The sequence below is a fragment of the Monosiga brevicollis genome, genomic scaffold (genome assembly GCF_000002865.3).
Source record: "Monosiga brevicollis MX1 MONBRscaffold_33 genomic scaffold, whole genome shotgun sequence".
In the NCBI taxonomy this organism is placed as follows: Eukaryota; class Choanoflagellata; order Craspedida; family Salpingoecidae; genus Monosiga; species Monosiga brevicollis.
The window spans coordinates 8,012-29,798 of record NW_001865070.1 but is presented as its reverse complement, the minus strand read 5'-3'; the positions used below and the strand labels follow the sequence as shown (position 1 = coordinate 29,798).

Here is a 21,787-nt window from a genome sequence, read left to right as displayed (position 1 = left end):
TGAGCAATCTCTCATTTTTCTCATGCTGTGCTTTTGGAAAAAAAAAAAAAAAAAAAAAAAAAAAAAATAAAGCAAGGAAGAGGGCTCATTGTAAACTATCGATTCCTTTGTTCTAATTGGCATGATAAGCGACTCAGGGCACGAGGCCGACTGCGTGCCGTGTCGCCGCTAAAGCGCTCAAGCAGAAGTGACGGCATCCTCACTGTCTTCCTTGGCACCTGCGCCAGTGCGGGCTTCCTCTTCAGCCTCGAGCTGACGATGCCACATTTCGGCATACAGCCCGCCTTGTTCGAGCAAAGAGCCATGTGAGCCTCGCTCCACTATCAAACCATCCTGCAGCACAATGATCTGGTCGGCCCCGACAATGGTGCTGAGCCGATGCGCGATGGAGACCGTGGTACGACCCTGGCAAACGCGGCTCAGGGAGCCCTGGATGGAGCGCTCTGTCGCTGTGTCGAGAGCACTGGTAGCCTACGCAAGGGCAAACGCAAAATTGAGTGGCGGGCCGCGGGTCAAATTGTCACCGGGACCCATGCTGCAAGAATGAAAAACGCAAAAGATGTACCTCGTCGAGGAGCATGATGGCTGGATTTTTGAGGATGGCGCGGGCAATCGCCACGCGTTGTTTCTCGCCGCCCGAGAGCTTCAGGCCACGCTCGCCCACCACCGTATCGTATTGTTTGGGGAAGGTGAGGATGCTTTTGTGGATTTCTGCGGCCTCGGCAGCACGCTCAACGTCAACGCGTGGAGCCCCGGGAGCACCGTACTCAATGTTGTAGGCGATGGTATCGTTGAACAGCACCTAAGCAGGTCCGAAATCATTCTGCTTGTGAAATCAAGCCATGGTGCGCAAAGCAAAGGGACAAGGAGCTCAAAATGACCCAAAACACAGACAGACACGCAGACGCGCAGACGCGCAGACACGCAGACACGCAGACACGCAGACACGCAGACACTCAACCACAGCGACCACAGCGACCATGACAAACCGTGTCCTGAGGCACGACTGCCATTTGACGGCGAAGAGAGTCTTGCGTGAGATCTCTGATGTCCATGCCATCGACTCGAATGGCGCCGCCACCGACCTCATAAAAGCGGAAGAGCAACCGCATCAGCGTGCTCTTGCTGCAGCAGATGGAAATGAGACAGTAAAAACAAGTGAAATAAGACAGAGACAAGGCTTGACGAACAAATCACATTCAAGATCAGGTTGATACGGAAATGACAAAACAGCACAACGACGCACCCGCTACCAGTCGGCCCCACCACAGCGAGCGTGGAACCGGCAGGGACACTGAAGCTGATGCCCTTGAGGACGGGGCGCTCAGGGCTGTAAGCAAACGTAACGTCACGGAATTCAATAGCGCACCCACGCTCCGGGTGCTCGGGTGCCAAGCTCCGCGCATCGGGCTTGTCTTTCACCTCGGGCTTGAGATGAAGGAGATCAAACATGTTTTCTAGCAATGGGGTTGGCAAGATCGGTCAGATCATTTGAATACTGTCGGAGACCAGGTTGAGTGGCAAGGCAATCCTCTCGTACCAAGGTCGACGAGGCTGCTCTGGATCATTCTACAACATTATCCATTTGTCACGCAGCAAGAGGTGAGGGCGGTATCGAGGATGTAATGGCTTCAAAGACGGGTTGGCCAATCGATCGTGAATGCCAGCACAACCAGAATCTGTGCTTGAGATGACCCACCGATAGTAGGTGCCAAAGTAATTGAGCGGACTGTAGAGCTGCACGACGTAGGTGACGTAAAGGACAAAATCGCCAACAGTAAGACGTCCAATGGAAACGAGATAACCACAGAGCAGTGTGCCGCCCAGTAAGCCTAGAGCCGCCCAAAACATCAAATTTTGTTCACGTGTCATCTGATTCAACCTTTCTGGCTCAAAACACGTGGTACGAGACAGCGACGCGGGGCGCGGATTGAATTTGGCGTGTTGGGAAGGTGAACGGACCTGATATGATGATGACACTCTGAACCGTGTTTAAGAGACTGAGGGAGGCATTGGAGAGCCAAAAGTGGTGCAAGTAGTCGATCATCTTGTCGTCATAGCGTTGAAGCTCAAATTGCTCGCCGTTGTGATACTTGACCGTTTCAAAATTGAGGAGCGAGTCTACGGCCTGACACAGAGGCAAAGTAAAGGGAGAGCAGAGGTGGCGTGAGCAAGGGGAGGAAAAGGAAAGGAGCATGGCACGCGCCAAAGCTCGCGGCTTTTTACCATTTGGCGAAGGCGGTTGTCGTGGGTGTTCATTGAGCGGCGATACTTGGTGCGCCACTCGGTTATGGCAATCGTGGCGTAAATGTAGAGCATCATGGTGGTGAAGACGATGAGGCCAAAATAGGGGCCGAACTCGGAAGTAAAGTAGACACAGGCGATGGCAATGTCCACGAGAGTGGGCAGAATGCTGAAGAGAACATAAGAGAGAAGACTGTTGACCGAGTCGGTGCCTCGGTCCACCATGCGCAAGACTTCGCCGGTCTTGCGAGACAAGTGCCAGCGGAGGGAGAGGGAGTGAAGGTGTCTGAACATGTCAGTTCGAGCGATACGCGAGGTGTACTGCGTCACACGGATCCAGAGGAAGGTGCGGAGGTTGTTGAGCAAGCCCATGCCCCCGGATCCGCCGCCGGAGAGAAAGCGCATGGCCACATAGATGAGGATGGCTGTGACAGGGAAAGGCACGGTGACGGGCGTCGAGGGGTCGGCTCCGAGACGGGCGCTCAGATTGATGAGGGTCGTGGGGAGGATGTGTTGGAGCTGGGTGGCGTTGGAGGCTGGGTGAGGATCGTTATTGTCCGTGTCGGGGGTGAGAGCATCGACGATGCGCTTGTAGGTGATGGGCACGTAGAGGTTGACAACACGGCCGGCAGCAAGGAGAGCAAGGCAGAGCAGCACGCGAAGTTGTAGCAAGCGCTGGGCACGCGGCCAGATAAAGGGCCAGATGACAGCCGCACGGGAACCTAGGCCACGGAAGGTAGAGCCCTCGCGTTGCTTGACGGTGCCATCTGGTTGCGCGGGGACTGTTACCGTGGCCTCACTCTTGAGCAGGGGGGCTGCTTCGTCGGCGTCATTGATGGAAGTGGAGCCCTGCGGCAAGGCAGCCTGTTTCTGACGATAGCGCTGGTACAGGTTATTCAAGCCAAGCAGAAAAAGAAGCAGGAGAACAGCAGCGCGCGTGGCAAAGCCGGCCAGGAGCACGTCATGGTCGGTGTTGTGTTGAAGGTCGGAGAAAAAGTAGTGTTGACGCTTGTGGGAGGCGGCTTCGAGAGCAGCAAAGACGACGGCCAAGCCGACGAAAAGCAGAGTCACCGGAGGAAAGGGTTGAGCCAGGCGGTGCGCTCGTCGAAGGGGAAGAATGGCAAAGAGCCAGGCAGCTAGGTGAAAGGTGGAGGTGACAATAACGACCTCAATCGGGCCATCCTGGACCGTAAGGACAATGCCCTCGGCGAGGTAGACGAGCGCGATGAGGGCGGCGGCAAAGACGGTGACACGCGCTTGCGTTGCAGGCAGAGCCGCAGGATGAGGGTCTTTTTTGGCGAGCACGCCCGCGATGCCATTAAAGACAAAGCTGTAAAAGAACAGGACCAGGCAGCTGAGGGAGAGAAGAAAGCAGCGGCTGAGCCCCTCCGATGTCGCGATGGGGTGCGCATGCACGTGTGCACCGCAATACGACCAATCAGTCATGCTCGCAGTCGCCGGTGCGCCAGCAGCGCTCGCGTACCCCACGTCAACCCCTCTCAACCAGTACACAAGAGCCTCTTTTCAAAAGCCAAGATGGGTCCATCGACGTACTCTGACCCCTGACACGAGCAACCACGGTCCGAGAAGTCGTCGCGTCGCCGCCCGTCGTCGTGTCCGACCGTTCTGCGTGTGTGTGTGGGACTCGAAATGACGAATCGTGATGTTTCGTGCTGACAATTCAGGTTGAGAGTCTTCTGGTCTTCATTGCGACCAGGAGACTCTAACTTCGTATGACATTTCTGCTCCCTTTTTGTTTGTTTCTGACATACAAAAGAATGGTCATACGGTCGTAATGAAGTTACCACACGCGGTGTTAACTTTGCAAGGGGAACCGTGCCTTTAAGTTATCTACGTGTACGCCCAAAGTGCCACACACACATGGCGGCGTCGTGCGAGTCTCCGTGGAGATTTGAGGAGTGCGTTCTCAGGGTCCGTCGTCATCGGTTGCGCGCGTCGTCCATAGGAACACAACACGGTCGAAAGGGGCGGGGTGACGTCGGGTCGGGGTTGTTGGTTTGGCTGGCGATATGGCAGCCGGGTGCTGATGGTAGGTAGGATGATGGGTGGATGGCGAGGCGAGGTTGGTGAAGCGTTCTAAGCTCTTGGTACTATTTGTGGGAAGTTGACGGCGTGGCAATCAGGATGGATCGTCGATAGCTCGTCGAGCTTGTCGGAGCTGATGTTGGTGCTGGTCCAGGTCCAAAAAGCGGATCGTTTGCAGGCAGCTACGGATGGCATTGCGCCACTCTGTGCCGGGTTGTTGCCAACTGGGCCGCGCGGGTCAAGCTTCCCCGATGGCAGTGGAGCCAGATGTTCGGAAAGCAGATAACTCCCGCACGCCCATAAGAAGAATACTTTGAGATCAAGCTCGTCAGCGACAGGACAACGACTGCCGCAATTTCAATGAGCCAACACATACGTAGCCTCCCGACCACATCTGCGTTAGTAGACAATGAAACGAGCAAGCCGAGGGAGGGTGCGGAGAAAGGTCTCAGCGCCGTGGACGGTACCGCTTCAGCATCAAGCAACACCACTCTCTGACTTTTGACACACAACGTCACGCATCTCTGTTCACCCACGGGTTTTCAAAGAGCTGATAATTCACATTAACCCCTCTCTCTGACTGTATAACCCTCATACGCATATCTCTGTTGTTCCGTTTCGTCAGACTGATCCGTGTGTGTGTTTTTGGTGAGTGTGTGAGTGTGCGACGGCGACGAGGCCCCTGCCGCTGCGCGAGGAGCTCTGCTTGCTGGCTCGAGACGGGGGGGGGGTTGAGTGAGCGCATGCTTTGCATGACACGGGTGGGCAGGCAAAGGCGACGTGGCATTGTGAGAGTTTTGAAACAAACGCAACCTCTTGCCTTGCGCATTCCATTCATCCGCCCCTTCCTCCCTCCTGGGCCGCAGGACGGCGGTCATTGTGCAGAGGCGCCGTCAACACCCTTCCGGTTGGCGCGCGGGCATTATATATCACGCCACTTCACGCTACGGTTCTCATCGACCTGGCCTGCGGCTTTGTGCTGCCGCCTTGGGTAAGCATTGATGAAAGGTTCGCTTGGTATCGTTGTTTGTTTCGCCAATGGTTCTCACCTGCCCTTCACCACCTCCTTCTGGTTGGCCTTTATCCATCAAGCATGTCGGTTGTTCTTGCCTCCCAGCCGCGCCCATGTCTTGAGTACCTTCGCGCCCCATCGCTTTGAGTTTGAGTCCTGCATGCACTGCGCACAGGGAGCAGGGAGGGTCAAGGCACTTGCTTGCACCCGCGTGCCATGGCGTCTCTGCGCCTAGGCTACCACGAGCGGGCCGGCCCGCCCACACGCCCTCGGCCTCTGGGGCCGTTGCTTGGCCTGCTCCTTGGCCTCGCTACCTGTGCCACCTGTGCACCAATGCCAGCCGATTATGGCGCTTTGCCTCAGCGGTGGCGCCGCGACGCATCGTGTTCTCCCATCACCACCAAACCAGGCACAACCTTTCCCGTGTCATCCTGTGTCGCCGCCTGGTACCCCGACCAAGACTGGAACTGCAATGCTGCCCCTTTTGAAGCTGCTTCGTTCACAGTGGATGACGACCGCCTTCCCCATGTGTCGCTCGCCCACACCGAAAACAATACCGTTTATTTCGTCTTTTGGTACCCAGGTACGGGCGCGTTTTTTTTTTTTTTTTTTTTTTTTTTTTTTTTTTGGGTAAGGGCAGGGGTGTGCGGGTGGTGTGGGGGTTGTTTGATCCAACATTTTCATGCCTCATGTACATCTCCCTATTCTGCCAAATTGGCATGTTTTGACCAACTTTTGTGCAGACACACGGGAAGGACAACAGTACTTGGGCAGCGTCTACACCGATGACGAGGGTGATGCGCGTTTTGATGGCCTGCTGAGCGTGGCCACCTCGCCCAGTGAGCTGCAAGATGATACCTTCAACGAATCGGCCGTGCCCGTGGCTACCATCGGTACTGGCGTGCTTCTTCTTTACTCAGGCGGTTCTTACCGCTACCGGTTCGTCCTCGCCCGCCCCGCACCCCCTTACTGCCGCCCCCTTCCCTTCCTCACACCGCCCCTTTGTGTGTTCCATGCACAGCCCCAACAGCTCGGAGACCGAGGTTTACTGCTACAACACAGATACAACTGACAATTGGAGCCAGACAGGTTGTTCCGGCGGACAGGATGGCCAGTTTCTGAGCACGCCTGAGAGCATTGTGGAGGGCTTCGGTATTGCCTTTTACACTTGTGATGCCAGGGTTGACGACGATGCGGATACCACCTGCGCCCAGCTCGATGAAAGCTCTTGTGATCCTCACGGCCGATGCAGTTGGTATCGTGTTTGCTACTCGGACAACGATCCTTGCTCTGCGAACAACGCCAGCACCTGTGATGCTTTACAAACCACTCAGGGGGCCCCCTGTACCGCGGACTTTGCACTCAATCTGTGCTACGATAGCACGGATGATTGCTTTGCTCTGACTGATGAGAATCCCTGTCGCACCGCCGGTTGCGCATGGAATGCTGGTTGCCGCCTGACCGCCGGCAGCTGTCCCGATCTTGAGGAGGCACAATGTGATTCTGCGCGTGCGTGTACTTTTGGTTATTGCCAGCTGGCCAGCGACCCGTGCCTTGACCACGTGACCATCGATGCGTGCCTGGGCTCAACCTACTTTGATGACTTTGGCCCTCAATCCTGCGCTTGGAACCCCACTGCCAAGGCCTGTCTGACAAGTCGTCACACTTGCTCCAGCATCACCGCGACTGAGGACTGCTTCACCCCGTGCACCTGGGTCGCCGGCTGCACCGATGTTTCGACCTGCGAGGAACGCTGCAATGCAACAACAGCGGCCTGCTCAACCAATCAGGGCTGTGTCGATGCCTTCACCTGCGCCTCGGCTACAGCAGAAGATGGTGCCCAATCAAGCGACTTTTCCTACTCCGCCATTGCCGCATGCGCCGAAAATATCTCAACCGATCCGATCGCTGCCGCTCTTTTCCTCGACCTGGCGCGCTGCTTTCTCCAGTGTGAGGGACAGCCCTTGCCTTGGCTGCGCTGTACTTTTGTACCCCTACCCAAAACGGTGTTCTTGGATCGCCCGTGTGCTCAGCCCAGCTCCTTCCCCATGACCGCCTACAGCCCACTCACGGGTGCGGCTCATGCAAACACGGAACTCTTCCCTGGTTTTGGAGAGCGCGTTATCTGCACCTACGGCAATATAGGGGCCGAGCTTCTGGCCCCAATTGCACTCGACGACTTTGCCATCAGCCTCCGACTCTACGCCACGAACGAACTGCAAGCTGGCATAGTGCTTCGTCTTGCTAATGAGAGCTTGCTGGACATCGGCGTCAGCTTGGCGCTCGACGAGTCTTCGGGCACGCTCACCTTCGCTCGAGACGACATCAATAGCCATACTGGGGCATCACCCTTTGCTTTTGCGGCAGCTGATGCACAAGTTCTGCGCGTGGCAGTTGCCAACCAAACGCTTTGGGCTTGGCTCGTACCACACCAGTGGTCCACAGCCACGGATGACGACGACACACACTCGGTGACCACGCCAGAAAGCAGTGCCACTCTGCTCCTTTCGTTGTATCTGGGCGTTGACGTGGCATCCACGGGGTTCTGGGTTTCCGGTGGTGCATCCAACCCCACCTGTACCTACGGCATTCGTGTTGAAGAAGATCTAGGTGAGTCTTGCTGTATTTGGCGAAGGTCCATCCCAATAGCCGTCAATCTGACCCGCGCCTCTCAATGGCATCTATGCACCCTATTGTGTCTAGACATGCCCTGTTCTTGGAACGAGCTGGTAATTAATCAGCCTGAAGACTCGTGTGTCGCGCGCCTTGACGAGCCCACCGCCACCGCCGTCCTGTACCCCTCGGCCCCGAAAGTTGACATTACTGGCGACCGGTACACCTTTGGTTGCAGCTTTTGGACGCTGGACTCCAAAGGTGGCTACTCTTGTGTCGGTTCCGATTGCTTTGTTGTCGCCAATCGCACCGCCAACGGCTGGCTCTCCTGTACTGTGCCACCCATCTTGGCCACGGGCAACGCCACCGTGTGGGTGGGGGCTCGTGTGACTTCGACAATCGGAAAGGCCGTTTCAACTTGCACATCCGCCACGGTGGAATCGCGCCGAACCACAGACGGCCTGTTTCACCTATGTCTGGCAGCAACAGGTGGCGCAGTTTCGTGCCCATTCGACGACGCTACCACTGCTAGCCCCGCCTCTCCCTGCCATGTAGACGCGTGTCAAGGCACTGCCTCGCTCTGGCTTCCGTCAGAGGCCTGCTGCCGCGAGGTCGGTAGTTATTGCAGCTCGAGTCGAGGGCTCGTGGATTTTGCCTGTCAGTGTGCTATCGTGCGTGAGGCCAGCGGCTGCAACAGCCTCGCCCTCGCGCATTGCGGCTCAGCCGACGGCAGTGACGACGACGACGACCTTGCCGCCCCGATTGACAATGTTGACGATCTGCAAGGTGCTAACGTCAAGAAATATTTGGACGGATGCGTGAGCTCCTTTATCAGCTATCTCATATTCAACGGTACGGACGACGTCGATCTGAGCGCCGCGGCTATCCGCCGCTCGTTTGAGCGCACCCTTCGCGCCTCGCTGGCCAACGTGGGCGTGCTTGCTAAGGACGTGACTTGTCTATTGTTGTATCGCGAGCTGGGCACAATGGACGTGCGGGCCAAGGTGGCCCTCGGCTCCAAGCCAGCGCAAACGCGCTTGGACACTGCCATTGAGCGTGGTGAGATTGAATTCTACTACGAAGATGTTCTTGTTTCAGCCTCAGCCACGTCACCCCCTAGCGATGATGGCGAAGAAAAGTCATCTATAGCCCCGAGCATGGTGATTGCCATCATTGTAGCAGCCGCCCTGGTTCTGATCCTATTACTCGTCGTATTTGGTACCCTGATGCGTAAGCGGGCCAAACGCGAGGACGGTAATACGCCCTACACCAATGTTCACGACGAAGGCCATCCTTTGCATGGTGCAGCAGACACTGAGCTGCATGTGCTCAAGGTTTCCTCAACCACGGCGACGACCGTGGCCCCGGCCATTGGCGCAGGGCCTGCTCTCGACAGTCCAACCCTCCATTTGGCCGCATTGAGTGGTGACCAACACCGACTTGAACAACTGCTTGCACCTGTGTCTCAAAGCCAGGCCGAGTCCGCGAAAGCCTCCTCGAGCGCGGCAGTTTCACCAGGTGGGGCTGGGACGGGCTCCGGCTCCTCGGGTGCCGTTGGATCGGTGCTGCCCATCAATGCTCGCGATGACGCCGGGCGCACTGCGCTTCATTGTGCGGTACGTCAAGCACAGACCTTGTTTTGGCTTGCTCGACGTGTGTGGGCTTGACAAGCAGTTGACTTGAGCGTGTTTATGTTTTGATGCTTTTAAATTATTTTTCCATCTTTTCTTTTACGTTTTCATTTCATGTGATCATTTTGTTACTGCGCTGACTGGATGATTTCCGTGCATAGGTGATTGGCAATCACGAAGTTGCCGTGGCAAACCTGATTCGCCATGGCGCTGATCCCAACGCCGTTGATGCCCGTGGACGGACGCCCCTCCATTATGCTGCCGAAAATCCAATGGCCGAAGCCACGGGTGCTGCGCTGCTGCAGTCGGGCAGCCGCTGTGACAAGTGCGACAATGACGGCCAGACGCCTTTGCACTATGCCGTTCTATTTGACGCGTTACCGCTGTTACGTCTGGGCCTCGAGACCTGTGACGCCTTGCACCTACAAGATCACGACGGTCGAACCCTGCTCATGCTCAGCGTGATTATGGATCGCCCAGCAGCGTTGCCTCTTTTGCTGAGCAAACTGGCGGGCCCGACGCCAATTTCGGAGCGACTCAATGCCCGAGACTCGCACGGACGGACGGCCCTGCACTGGGCAGCGAGTGTCAATGATACCTCGGCCGTGCGGCAGCTGCTGGAGCGAGGCGCTCAGGTGGACACGTTGGACGACGATGGCGAAACACCATTGCACGCCGCAGTGCGCGAAGGCAACTCGCCTTGTGTGTCTATACTACTGGCACACGGTGCCCGCGTTGGGGCCTTGAGTCGGTTGCTCGCTGCCAATCGCAACGGCTACAAACCTGCAGAACTTGCCGAATTGCAAGGCCACACTGAGCTGCAGCAAATCTTGGCTCAGGTGTCCGACCCTTCGAGTGCTGGCAGCAGTGCCCGGGCCAGCCTGCAGCCGCAGAGCAGTGTGAGCGATGGCGGACTGGCCGTGACCCCTGGTGCTCTGCTCTACACCTCAGATTCAGACGTGTTGTCAGACGCCGGCATGAGCGAGGCGCATGCAAGTAATGGTCCGCTGTCCGATACTGTGACAGAGTGGCTTCACATGGCATCGCCCGAGTTGAGCCCACACCTGGGTAACTCACCCTTTGATGCAGCGCCTCCACCACCCGCACCCGTGGAGCCGGGGGCCAGCCTTAGCACGCTCAGCGATGATGGTCCTCCAGGCACGGCCACGCCTGCTAGCGGTGGCCAGATCAGCCGCAGCAGCAACCACAGCACTGCTGGCACAGCCAAGACTCAAGATCGGCCCGTTCTCACAGGCAAGCGCAGCAAACATTGGACTGAGGAGCAGCGAGAGCGCAATCGCCAGGACTGTGCACGCCGCCGGGCACGCAACAAGGCCAAGCAATCCAATCTGAATCGTGAGGTTGACCTGCTGGAGCGAGAGGAAACCTTGCTGCAATCCCTGCGCGACGAGCTGCTTCGCGAACGCGAGCGTCTTCTGGACACGTTGCATGCCAACTCGTGACCCATGTAGTGACAATTTATGCAAATTAGGAATTGTGTGTGTGTGTGTGTGTGTGTGTGTGTGTGTGTGTGTGTGTGTGTGTGTGTGTGTGTGTGTGTGTGTGTGTGTGTGTGTGTGTGTGTGTGTGTGTGTGTAGGTGTGTGTGTGTGTGAACGTGAACGGCTGCGCATCGCGACCTAGCCAGTCATGCCATGCCAATTTTCTCGGTGAAATGTCCGATGGCTTGTGTGTTTTTTGTTTGTCCTTGTGCGAGCTTAAACAATTTGCTTTTGGCGCAGATCGGTGGGCCAATGATTGTTTGTTCGCGTGTCAACTCTTGACCCGTTTTCACATGATATTATGACCACGACAAGTTACATGCTAAGAGTGGCAAGAAATCCAAGTTATTGTTGATTTGACACTTGGAATGGCTCGATTGCTGCATAAACAAGGGAGCCGGCAAGTTTACAAACAGAAAGAAGCAAAATAAACACGGACAGACATGGCTGGACGACTCGCATCATACGCTGGTGGGCAATGATAGGCTGATTGCAAAACTCGTTGCAACACATTCATTGGCAAGTGCACGCAAGGATCGTTGAAGCCATTTTACATGTCACTTAAAGGTAACGAACGCCCATGAGAGCCGCGCCGAGGGCCAAGGCCGGCACTGCGGCACTAGCGCTACCACCATCAGGGTCTTCGCCATCGCTCACGCTCGAGCTCATGGTCACATCCTCGGCCTCGACATTGTCATTGTCGCTGTTGCCCTCGTCATTCTGGTAATCCACGTCGTTGTAAGTGGTCTGCATTTGGACCGTCGTGGGGGCCACAAGACCAACATAGGTCACCTTGAACATGACACGGTTCTCGTCGCCGCGGCTCCACTATACATAGAAGAAGGCAGTGTAAGGCAGTGCTTAGAGAAGCGGCTTTTTTGACAGCTTTCGGCTTTTGGGATCAAGATCGACTTACGCTGACAGCAAAAGCGCCATTCTCCAAGTTTTCAACGCCACCTGTCACGAGGATGGTGCGACCAAAGGCGCGGGCCTGGACCTCGGTAAAGGCTTCAAAGTCTATCAAGCAGATCGTACAAAAGGGAAGAGCAACCATCAGGATTACGCAAAGGCTAGCTGCCGGCTTGTTGAAACACGTGCGTCGCGGCATTGCTCCTAGGGCAAACTTACTAGCAGGAACATTCACGGACACATCAATCTCGAAGCGCAAACGGAAGGTACAGAGCTCCTGGGTGGCATTGCTGAACACGTTGCGCATGGCATTGGAAACACCCTCGGGAATGCAGCCGTCAACCTGGGCAAACTGGTCCACAGTGCACTGTGGAGGAAACGGTGTGTGAGTGCTGTCGGGCGGCTGGCTTCAGTCATGCGTAGACAACATTGGCGCACCTCCAGATAATCTTCAAGGAGAGGGCAGATGCAGTCGCGGTCACGGATGGAATCACACTCGGAGACTTCGTTGCTAAAGCTGTTGATGCAGGGCTGGCCATGTTGTCAACCAGGACGCGAGCAGGAGTGAGAACCTCGATGGGCACTTTGGAAATCGAGCGACATGAGTTTAGGTGATAAGCCTACCATGATGTTGCCCAGTAAGTTGATGGTGACGCTGATGTTGCACGCCGAAGCGCTGGTGGCCACCAGGGCCAAGACGAGGATGGCGAGCTTCATGATGACGAGGTTCAAAGAAAGCCGATGCGGGGCAGAACGACTTGAGGCGGGGGTGTGGAGCAGATTGTTGCTAGCTGGTGACTGATGGTAGGCGCTGTAAAATGCCTCTCCCAACTGGACCGCAGCCACTTATACCCAGGTTGGTCGTCTACGTTGCGCGTGCGCCGAGCCACGCCGGTTCCGCATCGCGTTCCCAGGCTCAAAGTTGGCGGTCATGCATGCACCTTCTCGCGCCATGCGCCATCCTACGCTTGAACAAAACCAAGGTGCGCCGTCAAGAACAGTTGAACGTGCGCAAAGCCACACAGGTCCTTGCCCTTGTCCGCCCCGGATGCAAAGGCAAGCACAAATCTGCAGCACAACAACACGAGCAAGTCTCGAAACGACGGTAATATGTGTCCTATCCTTGACCACGACTCGTCTAGGAGCCATTCAAGGCTGAGGAGAGGATTGGCCACGATTCATCTAGGATTGACACTGCATCCTACATCTGACCTTAATGAGTGGACAAGATCTGACATTCTGTCCTTTTGCGACGACCTGCGAACAAGTTCTTGCTTTTCGTGGTGATGGTCCTCATCATTACGAACGTAACGTGTGTGATGGCAATGGTTACGCATGCCCTTTGAAGCGTCATCATCAAGAGCTTTGCCCATGCCTCGCTCCTCGGCCCCCCTTTCTTGCGCCTGCCATTGTGGGCGGGGCAGCATTGAGACTATGGCGAATCTCGTCGCGCGCCGTGGTCGCATGTCCGCCGGTTTGAAAACATCGTTTTAAAGAAGAGGCGCACCATCACCATTGCGCATGGTGCTCGAGGTTATCGACGACGGGCAAGGCCCTCTCGCCAAGCCATGAGTTTATTGAGGTCTTTTGGATCCAGAGGGGTCGGTGCCGGAGACAGGCGTTGACAGACAAACACTCAAAAGCACAAATCGATGTGAAGACATTCTATGAGCTGTTGCAGACATGATTGGTGCTGAAAAAGAGAGATGACAACATTTCACCCAAATCCTCAACAACAGTTCTTAACAATTCTTGTGCTCCTCTGCTCCTCTGCTCCTGCTTGTAACAAACGGGCGTTGTTTGGGTCGTGCTTGTGCTTGTGTGAGAGAAAAGTCGGACTGCTTGTTGATATTTGTATCAGTTTCTGTGTCCCAGTGTACGCATGCGCGTGCCGCTGCTGGCGCGTGTTATTTTACCAGACCCAAGAAAGTCTTGGAGTAGACATTCACGTATTCCAGGGCGAGCTGTTGCCGCTCGTCGACGTGACTCTATTCTCGCTGGCCTGGTACGAAAATGGCCGTCACTTACGTTTATCCAGAGAACGGCATTGTCCTCACCTGCTGCATCTCTAGGGGCTGGTTCACGATGAGCTCAGATGGAGAAAGGCTATACAGGGCATGCTGCAAGCCAGACGGACAGCCTGTGGCGTACTTGTTCGAGCACTGGGAAGAGGACCGTCTGCGATCTGCAACACAGTACCGCAACCCTCGGGTATGTGAGTGTGCTACCGGCTTGGTATCTTTGTAACGGACCTGATGGAATTGAAACGACAAACCTTGCCGTGTTGGTATAGACTGGAGATACGCCATTGCACGAAGCCTGCTACCACCATAACCTGTCCGACATTGAGACTCTGATGCTCCTCGGGGCGGACATCAAAATTGAGAATTGGGTCAGTCTCATAATATTCTTTGCTCCCTGGTTCTGACCGGCAAATCTTGAAAAAAATGACGATGATTTTGTGCCTCTCGTGCCCCGTGCCCCATGATTGTGTACTCTCAGTTTGGCATCACGCCTCTTGACAACATCCCCTTTGAGCGCCCGTACGTGCATTTTTCAAGCAAGATAAATATCCCAAGACTTTTGCGCATCGCTGACACTCTCAAGCTTGCAGCTGCGTGCAGGTTGCCCCATCCGCAGCCGGCGCTGCAAATTCTCGCGAAATGGAAGCCAATACGAGTCCATCATGCTTGCTGCGGCGAACACATGGTTGGTCTGCAAAGAGCGCTTGCGCAAAAGTTGCACACTGATATGAATGATAGCCAAATCTCATTCCATTGCCTCTGCGGGGCAGTATGCCTTGGAAAAGCCGCTGCAACTGGCCTGCGAACGTGGCCACGTGCAAGTGGTCAAGAAGGTATTAGGCTACGCCGCTGCGTTTGACGCCCAAGGCAAAGTACGCATCCATGTCTTGCAATCGCACACCCATTCGCGTGAGACCATAGTCGTCATAGACACCTAGGGTTTGCTTGATCATGATTTTAACAAAAAAAAAGAAGCCGGGCACGAGTTTCCTGCGTAAACTGTCGCATGACAATGCGCTCAGCTTCCTATGATGACGAATGTGGCTGCAGATGACCGCGCTTCACATTGCGTGCCGTGAGCATTCCGAGGCAGTGGTTGACATGCTTCTGGAGCATGGTGCGGATGTTGATGCGATGAATGAGGTCTGGTTTCCGATGGCTTGAGGCTTTTGATTGATGTGTCCTTTGAGCTTTGATGTACAATTTGCTGAGATTTATGTTTCGCGAATCCTCGTTGCTGCAGCACAATCAATGCTGCTAGAACAAAATGCTCAAATTCTCACAAATTTTTTTCTTGTCTCGCACTCGATTTGCCCCTTCTTTGGTTGGGATAGGAGGGTGAAAGTCCGCTTGATTATAGCCTCGGGCAATATTGGAGGAACCAACACGTACGACTGTTTAGAATGCTTCATCGGCTTGACAAAGTAACTCTCATCCGACAACCCATGCTTCTGACTACGGCCATTAGCTGGCGATCAGGATGATTCGCAGCAGTTGTCGACCTGGCTCGTATCAGAGCTGGAGCCCTGAAGGTGTGCTGACAATGCATGAATGCCGTTTCGAGCTTTGGGGCATGACGTCGCTCACAATCGGACATGAATGACTGCAGTTCAAGCCGTGATTCTAAGCGAGCACAAGAAGCGTTGCCGGGCGGCACTGCCCGTCCTATTTAGCATCGGGTGGCGCCGCGAGCCAACCGTGTTTGAATCGCGCGCGTTTGATGATCTCTGGCCAATTGTTGCAAAGTTCTAAGCCAAGTAAGTACTCGCGCCGGCTATTCGTGCCAAGTGGCTGTCATCGATGAGCTACATGATGATCAAACCACAAGCATGGAAAACTAATTGTTTTGAGGCGCGCGTTTAGAATGGACAACAATCCGAGCAAACTCGGATAATGTGTATGATTGAAGGGCGCGCTCTTAAAACTCGTGACGTGTGGAAATTTCATTTTGTTCGCCGGTCATTCCTCAAAGGGGTTGAATCATTGGCTAACTATTTGATCAGGATTGAAAGACCAAGTGTTGAGAATCCATGTTCTTGAGGAATGACTGGCTTGTTTCAATCGACGTCCCCACATGGGTTTGCTTGAGTGAAGTTGTTCTCGAGCCCAAACAGACGAAAAGAAAATTGAGGAAGAACCGACGAGAGAAACAACGAAACAGAGCCAGATGGTGACGGGGGCGCGCACACACGTGTGACCTCGGTCACAGTGCAAGCTGGAGGTGCAATTACGGGTACTTTGCCGTTGGCATGGTTGGATGGTTTGCAGCAAGATGTGGCACGAAAATCGTGCGAAAATGTTTTGAAACCAGAATCAGATGATACACATGTTCTCGCTACTCTGAGTGAGCCTGATGGTGGCCCTATTGAGCGCCATAGCACCGGAATCGACATTTCAGAACGACCATCTCGTAAGTGCCAGGCTTTATCGCGATTTTTTGGTCACTTTTGGATTTTTATGACATTTTTGGGTGGGTCGTTGTGTGCGAAAGTGTATAAAAAGTGTGGGTCATTGTGTGATAGCTGCAACGTGACATGTGATTTTTTTTTTTTTGCACGTTTTTTCCAGGCTGGCTAGCATGGTGTTGCGTGGTATCGTGCGCTGCCTGGTTGCAGTACTGGTTCAGGGCGTGGTTTGCGCCAATCTGGCTAGTGCCGAGCCAACCATTGGAGTCGATGTGGATGGCAACCTTTTCATCAACAGCTCATCCTCGGGCGGGGATGCGCGGCTGCTGCTCAACGGTGTTGATGTGATCCAAGAGTTGGCTGATCTGCGGAGGCTCTATGCTGGCAGGACGACAACGGCCTCCACCACAACGGTCCCCACCACGGCCTCCACTACCACGACTGCCAGCACGGTCCTCACCACCACGACCGCGCCCGCAAACACAAACGTGACACACTTTGGCACAGTTGGATGTCAGCTGGAGAATGTTCCCTCGGGCGTGACACATATTCAAGGCAGCTTCTTGCTTGATGAGTGTGTACAACTGAGGTCGACGGATCTGCTCATTTTCAGCAAGCTTGTTTACGTGAGTGGCAACTTTCGAATCTATGTAAGTGACGAGGCGCCGCCGTGTGCTTGGATTTGACCTCACTGGATGATCGGCTTTCGAGTTGAGGAGAGGATCTGAAAGACGCGTGAGCTTCAAGCATAAGCAGCCAACCCTCTTGGCTGTCTTTGGATACGTCTCATCAGTCATTCTACTCGCCTCGGCAGTTCAATGATGCAGTTACCAATGTCGATGGATTGAAAAGAACCCTAACTGTTGGTGGCTTCTTTAGCCTCGGTGTAAGTCAAACCCTTTGGTTTTTTGGGGGGGGAATGATCGGCTGGGCTTGTGGTCATTGGTTGTCTTGCTTGGACAGTATATTTCTGGCCTTGTCGACATCAATGGGCTTGCAAACATCACAAGCATTGGCGGCGTTTTGAACCTGGCAGTACGTCGTATGTCGAGGTCGCAGATTTGGCCCTTGCGTAAACTCGGTGGCATTGGAATGTGCCTCAAGCCTCTGTTAGCACAATAACGCTCTTACCAATGTCGACGGGTTGAGAAGTCTTACAAGCATCGGTGGCCACTTGGAGCTGCATGCACGTGTCGGTGTGTCCTTTGTGATTGCGGATCTAGCGTGCCATCGCAGAGATTCAATGGGTAACATGCCAACTTGAGTAGTCCAATGATGATCTGATCAATGTCGATGGGCTTTCGGGTCTTACAAGCATTCCTGGCAATGTCTGCTTGAATGTAAGTCGTTTGCAAGCTTAGCGTCAAGGTCGCATGCTGGCGTGCTTCGATTGAGATTGTGGTCAATCTCAACCTTTAATTTTTTTTTTATTTTTTTTTCTGTGTGATGGGCAGGACAATAATGGCTTGATCAACATCGACGGGCTTGCGAATATCACAAGCGTCGGCGGCGACGTTTCCTTGGGCGTACGTTGCGCCGGCACGCTCAGTCGGAACTTGGCGTCCATAACTCAATCATTGGGATCGTGGTCTGCTGACTCATCGGACGTTCTGTCAACACGAACAGTATAATCGCAAACTGACAAACGTCAATGGGTTCCAGAGTCTTACCAGCATTGGCGGGGACTTGGGCCTCAGTGTATGTTGTCAGCGCCTGGCGTTGGCTCATAGAATGATTGTGTGATGTCAAGCATCTCATTGGTCGTTTTGCTGTGGAGGGTAGCATAATGAAGCCCTGAGCAATGTCAATGGTTTTGCAAGTGTTGCAAGCGTCGGCGGCGACTTGCTTTGCGAAGTACGACATGTGGGCGTGTAGAGTCGAAGTCTTCAGATTGGCACTGATTGCCACATCGTATGATTTCAGCAACTCACCTGGTTCTTGCTTCTTCAACAGCGGTTCAAGCAGCAGAGTCGCCTCTTCCCGCAGCAAAACGAGCAGCATTAAGTGGCACGCGCATCGCTACCGTTGCCGCTACTGCTACCACTCGCTCTGAAGCCCCGGTATCTGCTGCGGCTACGCCACCGAATCGGCACAACGTCGCGCCAATATTTCGGTCGAAGTCGGGGACAGAAAAAAAATATCTGATGAACTACGCGGCGGCTGACAAGTTTATTGGCGTTCTGAAGTTGATGGATGATTACTGCATGCGATGTACCATTCGACAGGCGAAACCCGTCCTGAAGGCTGGAGATCAATGCGTATCTAATCCTGGTTGTGAGCGGTGTCACTTCGAAGGACACGAGACAAGTGAATGTTTCGTGGGCTTCAAATATCCCAAATGGACGTGCTGCTACGCTTGTGGAATGCCAAAGGGGATTCGTGGATGGGATACACGTAATTACCGTTGCAGGCAGTCTCAAGGACTGGATTCGGGCCTGAGCTGTCTCCTCCTTTATTCGGACTGTCATTCGGGGCTGCGCGACCTGGCCCAGCGGATGGGCTACAACTTGAGGGTACAGACATTGAAGGATTTAAAAACGCGCGACTTGTTTGTCGAGTGGCTGTACTCGTCCGTTCCTGGTCTATCTCCGGGGGATGGGCATTGGCGTCTTGTGGAATTTGTGTTTGAAAGTGCGAGGATCCTGCTCCCCAGTGCGGCGAAAGCCCAAGTCGGCCCTGACAGTTTTTGCTAAACACACACACAGGAAGCTCTTTTTGAGAATCAGAACACAGAACCGAATGTCAGAATGTCATCATCTTTTAGTATCTTCAATAACTGCTGAATCGACTGCATCTTTTTACTTGGAATGGCCATGATCTGCTTCAATTAATTGAAACTTTGCTTCATTAACCTCTTGCCTCTCTTCCCTCCCTTTGCTTTTGGCTTCATTTTTTTTCTCACTGACGCGCCACGATGAAGCGGGCCATGGGCGGGGCGGTGCGTTGTCGTCGTTGTGGCGCGACGGGCAAGTGCTGCCGAGGTGCAAGCGACGACATGGATGTACGGGTGGCCAAACGACATTGCCGCGTGACCGTCGTGGATGGACCATTCTTGCTGATCTCGTGTTGGGCTGCCATTTGTTGTCAAGACAATTCCTCGATCTGCCCATGAAGAGCCGCGATGGCTCGTGCGCTGATGGACGCGCTAGCTAGGCCCAAGAGCCACGGAGCCTGGTCAGATCCGGCACGAAGCACTCCCGCTCAAATGCAGGTGAGAAACCGATCTTAGGCCCGCTTTTGAAGATGCTATCCATGTTGCCCGCTGCCAGAGTCAAGAGCAAGAGTGATTTTTGCGATTTTTGACGCGCGAATCGCCGGGCGTTTCTGACGGTAGTGCTGTGTCACAGGGTAGCCGCAGGTGGATGAGGACCTTATGATAAAGACCGAGCACGCGAGAAAACTGCGATGTGTGTTTTTTTTCGACGTGCGCCAGAGATTGTGACCAGGGGCCCGGCTGCCATTTGGTGTCGGCTGACGAGCGCACCTTTAGGCCGTTTCGAGGGGGGATACTAATGGTGGAGCTGGCGGGTCACAGGGCGGCCAACGGTGGACGAGGACTCCACAGTGAGCACTGGAAGCGTGTGAAGAATGCGAGGTGAGCTTTGTTTTGATGTGTGTCGAAAATTGTGACCAGGGGCCCGGCTGCCATTTGGTGTTGGTCGAGGAGCCAAGGCGCGCCTTTGGTTTTTTTTTGGCCGTTGAGCGGGGTGCTAATGGTGGGGCTGTCGTGTCACAGGATAGCCACAGGTGGATGAATACTTCCCATTGAGCACTGGAAGCGTGCGAAAAATGCGTGGTGAGCTTTGTTTTGACGTGCGCCGAAACTTGTGACCACTGGCCCGGCTGCCATTTGGTGTCGGCTGAGGAGCGCACCTTTTGTTTGTTTTGGCCGTTTCGAGGGGGGTACTCATGGTGAGGCTGGCGGGTCACAGGATAGCCACAGGTGGATGAGGACTCCATAGTGAGCAGCGGAAACGTGCGAAGAATGCGAGGTGAACTTTGTTTTGATGTGCGCCAAAAGCTGTGACCAGGGGCCCGGCTGCCATTTCGTGTTGGCCAAGGAGCCCAGGCGCGCCCCTTTTTTTTTTTTTTTTTTGGCCGCTTTGAGGGGGGTACTAATGGTGGGGCTAACGTGCCACAGGGAAGACGCCGGTGGATGAGGACCCCATGGTGAGCAGCGGAAGTGTGTGAAGAATGCGAGGTGAGCTTTGTTTGACGCTCGCCGAAAATTATGACCAGGGGGCCGGCTGCCATTTGGTGTTGGCCAAGGAGCCAAGGCGCGCCTTCTGTTTTTTTTTGCCCTTGAGGGGGGTACTAATGATGGGGCCAACATGTCATAAGGTAGCCGTAGGTGGATAAGGACCCCATGTTGAGCAGCGCAAGTGTGTGAAGAATGCGAGGTGAGCTTTGTTCTGACGTGCGCCGAAAGTTGTGACCAGGGTCCCGGCTGCCATTTGGTGTTGGTCGAGGAGCGCACCTTTTGCTTTGTTTTCGCCGTTTCGAGGGGGGGGTACTAATGGTGAGGCTGGCGGGTCACAGGGCGGCCAACGGTGGATGAAGACTCCATATCGAGCAGCGGAAACGTGCGAAGAATGCGTGGTGAGCCTTGTTTTGACGTGCGTCGAAAATTGTGACCAGGGGCCCGGCTGCCATTTGGTGTTGGTCGAGGAGCGCACCTTTTGCTTTGTTTTCGCCGTTTCGAGGGGGGGTACTAATGGTGAGGCTGGCGGGTCACAGGGCGGCCAACGGTGGATGAAGACTCCATATCGAGCAGCGGAAACGTGCGAAGAATGCGAGGTGAGCCTTGTTTTGACGTGCGCCGAAAATTGTGACCAGAGGCCCGGCTGCCATTTGGTGTTGGCCAAGGAGCCAAGGCGCGCCTTTGGTTTTTTTTTGCCCTTGAGGGGGGTGCTAATGGTTGGGCTGTCGTGTCACAGGATAGTCACAGGTGGATGAATACTTCCGATTGAGCAGCGGAAGCGTGCGAAGAATGCGTGGTGAGCTTTGTTTTGACGTGCACCGAAAATTGTGACCAGGGGCCCGGCTGCCATTTGGTGTTGGCCAAGGAGCCCACGCACTTTTTGTTTTTTTTGAGCCGTTTCGAGGGGGCGCTAATGGTGGGGCTGGCGGGGTCGCAGGGCGGCCAACGATGGATGAGGACTCCATATCGAGCAGCGGAAGCGCGTGAAGGATGCGAGGTGAGCTTTGTTGTGACGTGCGCCGAAAATTGTGACCAGGGGGCCGGCTGCCATTTGGTGTTGGCCAAGGAGCGCACCTTTTTTCTTGTTTGAGCCGTTTCGAGGGGGGTACTAATGTTGAGGCTGGCGGGTCGCAGTGCTGCCGACGGTGGATGAGGACTCCATATCGAGCAGCAGAAGCGCGTGACGGATGCGAGGTGAGCT

The 21,787-nt window shown here is 54.7% G+C and overlaps 5 protein-coding genes across 5 annotated transcripts; 2 read left to right on the top strand and 3 right to left on the bottom strand.

Annotated features, from left to right (window-relative positions):
- Positions 1-86: 86 nt before the first annotated feature.
- On the bottom strand, positions 87-1,452 carry MONBRDRAFT_34262 (uncharacterized protein; the record flags this gene model as incomplete). The annotated part of the gene is made up of 4 exons (XM_001749697.1): positions 87-471; positions 566-802; positions 990-1,125; positions 1,247-1,452. 4 exons carry the CDS (start codon positions 1,450-1,452, stop codon positions 178-180), a joined length of 873 nt encoding a protein of 290 aa, XP_001749749.1. The 3' UTR covers positions 87-177.
- A 247-nt stretch (positions 1,453-1,699) lies between these two features.
- MONBRDRAFT_29256 (uncharacterized protein) lies at positions 1,700-3,690 on the bottom strand (the record flags this gene model as incomplete). The annotated part of the gene is made up of 3 exons (XM_001749696.1): positions 1,700-1,832; positions 1,963-2,128; positions 2,227-3,690. Coding segments are annotated over 3 exons (1,763 nt in total), but the record flags the coding sequence as incomplete, so codon positions are not given.
- Positions 3,691-11,608: 7,918 nt separating this feature from the next.
- MONBRDRAFT_29254 (uncharacterized protein) lies at positions 11,609-12,673 on the bottom strand (the record flags this gene model as incomplete). Its single annotated transcript, XM_001749695.1, has 5 exons — positions 11,609-11,875; positions 11,964-12,064; positions 12,176-12,323; positions 12,395-12,487; positions 12,581-12,673. The coding sequence occupies 5 exons, from the start codon at positions 12,671-12,673 to the stop codon at positions 11,609-11,611; spliced, it is 702 nt and encodes a 233-aa protein (XP_001749747.1).
- A 1,296-nt stretch (positions 12,674-13,969) lies between these two features.
- MONBRDRAFT_11879 (uncharacterized protein) lies at positions 13,970-14,918 on the top strand (the record flags this gene model as incomplete). The annotated part of the gene is made up of 3 exons (XM_001749747.1): positions 13,970-14,167; positions 14,250-14,348; positions 14,751-14,918. 3 exons carry the CDS (start codon positions 13,970-13,972, stop codon positions 14,916-14,918), a joined length of 465 nt encoding a protein of 154 aa, XP_001749799.1.
- Positions 14,919-16,558: 1,640 nt separating this feature from the next.
- On the top strand, positions 16,559-18,389 carry MONBRDRAFT_29252 (uncharacterized protein; the record flags this gene model as incomplete). The annotated part of the gene is made up of 8 exons (XM_001749746.1): positions 16,559-17,035; positions 17,179-17,271; positions 17,349-17,420; positions 17,654-17,725; positions 17,840-17,911; positions 18,012-18,083; positions 18,168-18,239; positions 18,339-18,389. The coding sequence occupies 8 exons, from the start codon at positions 16,559-16,561 to the stop codon at positions 18,387-18,389; spliced, it is 981 nt and encodes a 326-aa protein (XP_001749798.1).
- Positions 18,390-21,787: the final 3,398 nt, after the last annotated feature.